The sequence below is a fragment of the Corvus brachyrhynchos genome, unplaced genomic scaffold (assembly GCF_000691975.1).
Source record: "Corvus brachyrhynchos isolate BGI_N302 unplaced genomic scaffold, ASM69197v1 scaffold806, whole genome shotgun sequence".
Taxonomy (NCBI): Eukaryota; Metazoa; Chordata; class Aves; order Passeriformes; family Corvidae; genus Corvus; species Corvus brachyrhynchos.
Genome location: NW_008238454.1, coordinates 266,443 through 274,422, shown reverse-complemented (window position 1 = coordinate 274,422; position 7,980 = coordinate 266,443). Strand labels below are relative to the sequence as shown.

The 7,980-nt window shown below is 43.8% G+C and overlaps 1 protein-coding gene across 2 annotated transcripts in view; it reads right to left on the bottom strand.

Annotated features, from left to right (window-relative positions):
- ENTPD6 (ectonucleoside triphosphate diphosphohydrolase 6 (putative)) overlaps positions 1-7,943 on the bottom strand; it is a 13,702-nt gene extending 5,759 nt beyond the window's left edge. The window contains exons 1-6 of one of the 2 annotated variants that reach the window (XM_017736955.1): positions 6,236-7,943; positions 4,831-4,907; positions 4,283-4,426; positions 3,773-3,866; positions 2,480-2,515; positions 1,229-1,317 (exon numbers count right to left, since the gene is read on the bottom strand). In XM_017736955.1, the coding sequence (XP_017592444.1) occupies positions 1,229-1,317; positions 2,480-2,515; positions 3,773-3,866; positions 4,283-4,426; positions 4,831-4,907; positions 6,236-6,494 (699 nt within the window). In that variant the 5' untranslated portion in view covers positions 6,495-7,943. The remainder of the gene's footprint in view (positions 1-1,228; positions 1,318-2,479; positions 2,516-3,772; positions 3,867-4,282; positions 4,427-4,830; positions 4,908-6,235) is intronic. The other variant, XM_008635765.2, reaches the window with a different exon arrangement.
- Between the last annotated feature and the right edge of the window lie 37 nt (positions 7,944-7,980).

Sequence of the window (7,980 nt, the reverse complement as noted above, 5' to 3'; positions counted from 1 at the left end):
CCCAGCCAGCAGCAAACATCAACAAAGTAATCTTCCAACACATTAGGAAAAATGTGAAACTATCCTAGCATGATTCAGAGAGAAATGACGAATTTGCAAGGATTTCAATTTGACTGCTGATACACAAGACAACCACAAAACCTGGAGCTAAGAGGTTTGATGAGAGGGTTTAAATTGATTACATTTCTATTTGTATCGACACCAATATGCTGTATAAAAGAATTACTTCCATTAAAAAGGAATCCTTATTCCAGCTCTTAACTGCTTTTGTCCAGAGGCTACAGCAACTGCCTCTTCACATGATCCCTACTACAGGAACTGTGTGCAAACTAATAGGAAGGCCAGGCACGCATTAACTTCCTACTCGAGTGAATTCATCTGTGAACTTGCACAAGCCAGAGGAAAAGCACATCCCTGTGCTTGCCAAGGAACAGAGTGAGGACCAGCCTGTGGTCTGAAGGAATGAAAGGGTAGCCTGTTCCCCAAGTGCATCAGCACAGCCAGAATGTTTGTGGGGAGCAAAGCTCAGGCCACAGTGCTGTTCATGTTGCTCATATCTTAACTCCTCTATGTCCAGAACTTCCACTCCCTGGACCCTTCAAATCCCTTGCCATTCTGGTGAAACAGTGAAATGTCTTGATTATCCCAGGCCGATACAGCATCCCATCCCTCTGCTTTTGTGCAGCTTTAGTATGAGCACTATCTCTGCACAGGCCAGAGCCTTACAATACCACAATCACAGGGCTCCACAGAACATCTATAGAAATGCCACACCAGGAAGCTAAAATGGCATTCATTTGCAACTGAGTGAACTCAGGAAAATCAGAAACAAGGATTAAGAAGGCACCTTACTGTGTTCTTAAACCCCAGTGTAGACCAAATGCTGGACTTGAATTCATGAACAGCATTGCTTTTTTAATTCTTTGTTATAAGCTGTACAAACTGAAAGTCAAGGATTAAGACATTCAGGTGAACGTGGTGTCCTCCACGAGATAAAGCAGCCCTAGCAGACTCGCCACAAGCAGCACTGACCCACAGAGCTGGACAAAGAAGATGGATGGACAAAGAGCTGTGAATGCCTCTGGGACTGCCTATAAAAAGGCAGATAGGACCAAGTCACAAGTGTGGCTACACTGACAAACTCTTGCTCTGTTTCCAAGGGAAAGAAACCTGAGCAGTTACAGATTCCTGCAGCAGCATTTCCCAACAGTGTGCATGCTCACGTTACCTCAGTGCGCGGAAGGAAGGTGATCTGTGTTGATCCACCACCCAAATCCAGCATCCCTACACTTCTCTTCTGCGGGTCATCTAGCCTGCCTGAAATGTGGGACAGAACAGAGAAAGCCATGGTGGGCACTGTGAGAAACTGACTAGGAACAAAACCAGAAGTACAGTGGTAAGGAAAGAGAACAATCTAACTCCACCTCTCAGCTTCCACACAGCACTAAATTATACTGTTATCTACTGGGCACTGATTTTGGCTTTATCAGACCTGAAAATCTTAAAGTGACAAGAGTCTCTTATTCCTCCAGTGGCTGTTCCTGTCCTCATCACAGCAGCTTTGGTTATTGCATTCCTGAACATTTTGGATGCAAAGACCTTTTGCAAACTCTGCTGTGGTAACCACTTTGTAACACAGAGGAATGTGGTTTTCTTGGCCAGCTCTCCCTGATCCCTTAGGAATATTTTGCAGATTCCTATGGCCAAAGGGATGACAGACTGAAAAGAGCTGGCCTAAGAGATTCAGCTCTCTTGGAATTCTTCCTGCTGCCAGCCAGGACCTCTGCTCTCATTTAGATCTAGTGCTTCTCTGTTAGATCCTTCAAATGCACCTTCCTGACAAGGACAGTTTGTGCCTAGTACCTCACTGTACCTCACAATAGCTGATGTTTAAAGATTGCTGACCCTTCTGATACTTCCTGGGAGCACAAAAAGCTCCAGAGCACATTGCCCCACACACTGTGTGCTGAACAGAGCACTTGGATGGCAGAGTGCTTTATGTATTGTCAGAGAGGTCTTCAGCTTAGCTTTCTCTCTGCTCTTCAGCTACCCTTTTCCTCACTCAGCAGTGTAAACACCCGTGGCACTTCTGTGTTATAAATCTATAAGGAAGTAGCATAGCACTTTTCTTTTACTCTCTGCACCTGCCAAGCACATCTAGAATATTCGCACAAAAAATGTAGCCAGTCACAGCAGGCTCTAAAAGGAATAAAATGCTCTGGTACCCTACAGGGAACTGAAAGAAAAGCTACATTAAATGTCTAGGAAAAAGGCTTAAACTCCTCACTCCATCAAGTAAACAAACAAAATCCTAATGACTTAATTAGGCCAGACCAAAAACAAACTGCTGACTTATTCCAAGAGTCTTCTTTCTCCTGTTCCACCCCAATGAATGAGCAAATCCCACACATGGGCAGAAAAAGAGCATGAATTTCACAGCATTGGTCATATCTTTATACACATACTCATGTACACATACCTGTTAAAAAATTTATTGTGATCCAGGCTGAAATACCTAATAAGGAAAAGATTCAGAAGACACATGCTTAGATCATAGCATTTCATTTTATCTAACAGCAGTAAGCAGGTAAATTAAGCCATATTACAAGGTTTCCAGAACTGTCAATTACTGACAAAACAAGATTAGACTATGTGAACAAAGAGAATGACCTTCTCTATCAGAGCTTATGTGATATTTGGGAGAGAAGCCCCATGTATGAAATGCCTGGAGAACTCTCTATTTCACAGGTCAAAAACTTAGGCAGGAAGTCACAAAGGCTTCAGTCCTTAGCTAAAAGACAAAGAGATGACTGAAACTCACATTGTTCATTTTCTAGGAAAACATCCACTGTTGGCTTTTGTTTGATGTCAGGCACTCCACTTTTCTTTATAAATACTAAGAATTTTCATCTTTCAGTGTTCTAATTTTGCCCGTTTTCCTCTAAGCAATTTTGTGAGCCATGCTGTTTCTGTCCTCTTCTTGTTTTATAAACCATTTCCCCATAAATTAGGTGAATCAGTGGCCTTATGTTAACAAATTCAAATATTTATTCATGTGGTTAAAACTCAAGGCAGGCTAGAGAGCATGGCCCACTTCAATCCTTGGCTGAACCAAGGCTATCACAGCTATTACTGATCTTAAAACAAAAGAAAAAGAATGTTCTTTCTTCCATTAAGGAGCAAGAAGAGAAACTCATAAACAGCTTCAGCTATTTTAAAGCTTGGTTTCTGAGCAGATTTAAAACACATTTCAACACTCAGTTACTTAAAATTTAGACATTCTGTCCTCAACATTTTTGGATAAACAGGAACTTATTTCAGCATGTATTTTCTTCTCTATGTAACAGGTTTAAGATTGCATTTACAATCCCACTCAATTGATGAGTTGTAATTTAAATTATGATCAAATACTTCCAGAGGGCCCTGATAAGCATTGTCAAGAGTAGAGTGGGCAAACCCAGTTGCTGAAGACCACATCAAAAAGCAGATACTCAGAAACATTTCCAGAAGTGCTGACTGCACAGTGGCTTTCTGGTGAACCTACAGGAACTGCTCAGTGCTCAAAAGCTTTCAAGATCAGGACAGAACTGAGGGCTTCAAACTGGAATACACAGCACGAGATTTCTTTGGCAGGCACTGCCTGTGGCCACATAAAAACTCTGTTTCTGTCACACCTGCTGCTTATGGGTTCCTACTGCAGCAGGCAGGGACTGGTCAGAGTGCAGCAGGGATCTCCAGGACTGCAGAAAGAATCTCTTACAAAGTTGCTTACCTTCGTCAGTTCCATTCATTATCGACACGCAGTTGTCCCTCACAAAGAAGGGGGAGGCCTGAAAAATCTCCTTCACCTGTAGCTCAAATAAAAGCTACATTCAGAGAAATAGTTTTTCAGCTGAAAAACAAGCTTCTTAAAACCCCAATTTTACACTACTGTTCCTCTCCTTGGGCCAGATCCTGACTGCTGCTCACCACTTTGTTTGAAGCCCAAGACTCCAACAAGCAGCAGCCTTTACATGCTGGCCCTGCAGTTTGGTGCAGGAACAGGGATGGATGTGTGGGTTTTCAAGCATGAAGACTGCTCAGAAATGCCATTAACAAGGGATGGACATGGGTAGGGAAGGGAATCCAGTTTACTTTGTTGGAATTGGTTAACCTCAAGGTATTATACATGCATGGGAAAGGCAGGAGATTGACACCCTAGCTTTCAGAAATGTCCCAGGCAGCTGCATTTTTAACAGGAGCATGTTTTCTGGAAAGCAAGCGGAAAGACAAGAAATAATACCTTTTCCAGCAACTTCTGAGCTTTCTCTCCTGGCAGCAACCGTAGGCCAGCTGTGGCTTTCAGGACCAGAGGAGTAAACTTCCACAGCTCCATAGGAACTTCCTTCTTTGCCACCTCCAGGAGCTCTTTTATTCCCTGGCCACTCTGTGAGCAGAGAAAGAACAATAAAAGGCATCTTAAAAACTCTTTTGAAAGGGCAAAAGGGTGATTAGAGCTCCAATTCACTGTAAATGTGAAACAGAGACAAATTAATATCACAAGGGGTCAGGAGAAGGGGCAGGACTCACTGTCTCCTACAGCATAAGGCCTAGTGGATATAATGGGAATTATTGAGCAACAGGTCCAAACCAGAGTCACTTTTTCAAACAGTGAAACAGAACAGAACTCTCTGCCACCAAATGTTTTGGCTACAAAAGGCTCAAAAGGCAGTATGACAAATTCTTGGAAAGCAAAGGCTTTTGTAAACACTATGAGCTAACTCTGGCTCTTGGAGTCCCTAAATCCCTGCAGACCAGAAGGTGAGACAGGAAAGAAGTCACTCAAATTACCTTTTCGACATCATCAGCATATGCAGACAGACCTGGTTTCAGTGCTTTAAACGTCTCATGGGTTAATCTGGGAGTCTCTGTTCAAAAGCAGTATTCCAAAATAAGTAATGGTACAAATAATTTTGCATACACAAAAAGAAAACTATTTTTAAAAAATCCATTATTATGTGCTAATAGAAGTCAGTTGATGCCCCTGCCTAATGAACTATTAACAGCCACCTGACCTTTAAATACAGTCATGGCTGTGGAATTAGAACCTGAGAAAACCACTTTTAAAGTCATGACTGGTTGTCAGGTGCTGCTGTCCACTATGCACATCAGTCACCAGATGGGTGCAAAGCTCTCTTGGAGGCCTTACACCTGCCATGTGCAGCTTTCCAAACTGCACCTGGAAAAAAAGAACTCTTGTTTCAGCCTGCTCTGTTCTGGCTAAACTTGATTCCAGCAAAACCTAATGGTAGCTTTTCCACTATTTTCAATAGCAGCAGAGGGATACAGGCTTCAGTATTTTGGAAAGCTGCAGTACCTTATATGAACTTGCAGTCCAGACAACACTACACTCCATGAAGTTTGCTGCAACATATTCTGAAAGTGTGTTTCAGATGAAGCAGGCAAGGAAGAAGCAAAGACTTGGGGATACAGGAAAAGAAGGAAATCCACGGACTATTGTTTAACACCTTTGGTGGCTGAGCCTTACAGCAGCCCACTATGCAAACCTAAGGTGCTCCCCAGAGGCCAATCACACCACACACCACACTGCCAATCCTTAGCAGAGCCTTTAGATCACCTACCAACAGCACCCACTCAGGTTCTCTAATCTTTAAGAGTTTCACAAGCAGGAGCTGACAACATATAAACAAATGGAGTTTACTACTCCAGAGGAAAGCTGGAGCTTTTTTGTGTGCTTCTGCTTCACTTCTCAGAGGTAGTTTCTGTCCAGATGCAATACACAGCAATTTTAATCAAATAATTTGCAATTTTTGTTTTGTTTTGCAGTTTAAACCCAACACTGAAGCCAAGGATGCACTAAACCAGACACTGTAGAGAGAAGCATCTCACTGCCAGGAACTGGAGACACCCAACAACCTAAAAAACTGGGGAAATAAGGCAGTTTGAATTTTTAATTCTCTCTTCCACCAGCGTGATGAAAAATTGTCCTTCTTCAAGCCACTACTCTAAAAGTATAGGTGCTATTTAGTTCATATTCTGACATTACAGCATTTTCTCCTTGTTGAACATTTTCACAATTGCATCCAAACACACATGCCTGAACCATAATATACCTCCTGACGGCTCTCTAGAAAGACCTGATGCATGTTTAAGTAATACCTAGAAAAGTGCCATCAATAATCTGCTCCATAACATTATGGAAGACTTAATCTGTCATGCAATGAGCAGGACATACCTCTTGGCTGCTGTGCAAATTTAAAGATATGGATGCGAGTTCCCGTGCTTCCTGCGTCAAACATAATTCCATAAAAGACCGAGAGATCTGTGGTCACTGCCTGATGGGTCAGTTTATCTCCCCTGCTTTCAGCAACTCCTTCTGTGGCCCCCACAAATGGTCTGGAGCCCAAGTGCCATTTTATGTATGCAACATAAACAGCTATGCATGTCAAAATCCCAAAAGCGAAGAACCGCTTTGATATCTTCATGGCTTCCATTTAATGGGATGGTTTGTTTCTTCCCTTTATCAAGTGATCTATTCCTCGTCCTTCATGCAGAACAGGTGGTTCCCACATCACTCCTACATCCAACAGAAAAAATCTGTTTTATTTTCCCAACCTGATAGAAGGATTTAAAGTACTGATGCCCATGACACTGGACACTACTTTCCCAATGAGCAGAAGGAATGCAGCCTCCTTTAGCACCTCTTTCAGTTCCACAGCTCATTTTAAGGCATGGAACAGCAACAAATCTCTTCCCCCATTGCTACAGAGGCCTAACACAGCACAAAACAAGAAGGGTTCAGAGAAGATAAATACAGTAACTGAGGTGGGAGGGGACCTCAGGAGGTCCCTCATCACACATCCTGCTCACAGCAGGGGCAGCTGTTGGGACCCTCCATGTGACTAAGGATGATATCCAAGAGCATTTTTAAAAACTCCGAGGATGATGATGCCACAGCTTCTCTGGGCAGTTATCTTTGTTAGTTCCTGGATGGTGAAGGAGGTCCCAGAAGACTGGACAAGGGCAACTTAAAATTAATGTTTGAAAGGTAAACTGCAAGATCCAGGAAACTGAGTGCCCTCCTCCCCCATCTCCAATACCAGCAAAGCACAACCCACAAAATCGACAAGCCCTCACATAGCATCATTCAGACGATTAAAAACCAGTCGGTGGTGATTTATGGGCAGCAAAATTACAGATAATTTTTCCTTTTTTGATTGAGTAGTAAGGAAAAAACAAACCAATTGATGAAGTTGAGTTCAACAAGGTTTTTGACACACATGTAATATCTTGATGTGAATTCAGGAAGCATACAGAAGGCATGAAGGGGAGGAATTTAAAATCAAGGTGATTACAGAGTATTTCCCAAACCAGGTAAGACAACATTTCATAATAATGGAGGAAAACAAAATCACAGGCACAATATACACATAAAGAATGAATCAGCTTAAGGGAAAGGGAACTGTAGATTGTCATGACACAGAAATCGGGAAGATGGCATTACAAATAAATGACAAATCTTTCTGGCTTCTATCAGCGGGCAGAGACATGCAGGTAGCAATCGCTGCAGGTCTACGGGGTGATCAACTCCGATCCTCCTGGTGCCAGGAAGGCCTCAGCTGCAGCTACACCAGAGCTAAGTGTCACAGGAGGGAGGAAAGCCGCAGGGACCGGGTGATCCTTCGAGGAGACACGAGCCCCACCGCAGGAAAGCGGAGGCTGGAAAAACGAGGAGGCAGAGCAGCCTGGGAGCGCTACCCCCCTACCGCCGTTTGCCTGGAGAGAATCGCGACTGTCCCTTCCCTGCCTTTGTCAGGGGACGCCAAGATTTGCTGCAAGGGAAAAGCTTCCCGCCGGCGCCCCGGAGGAGGGAATGCAGGCGGGAGCCGGGAGCCAGGCAGAGCCCGGGCCAGCGCGGGCCCGACCCGGCCCACCCCGCGGGGTGCCCCTCGCTCACACCCCCACACCCCCACACCCCTG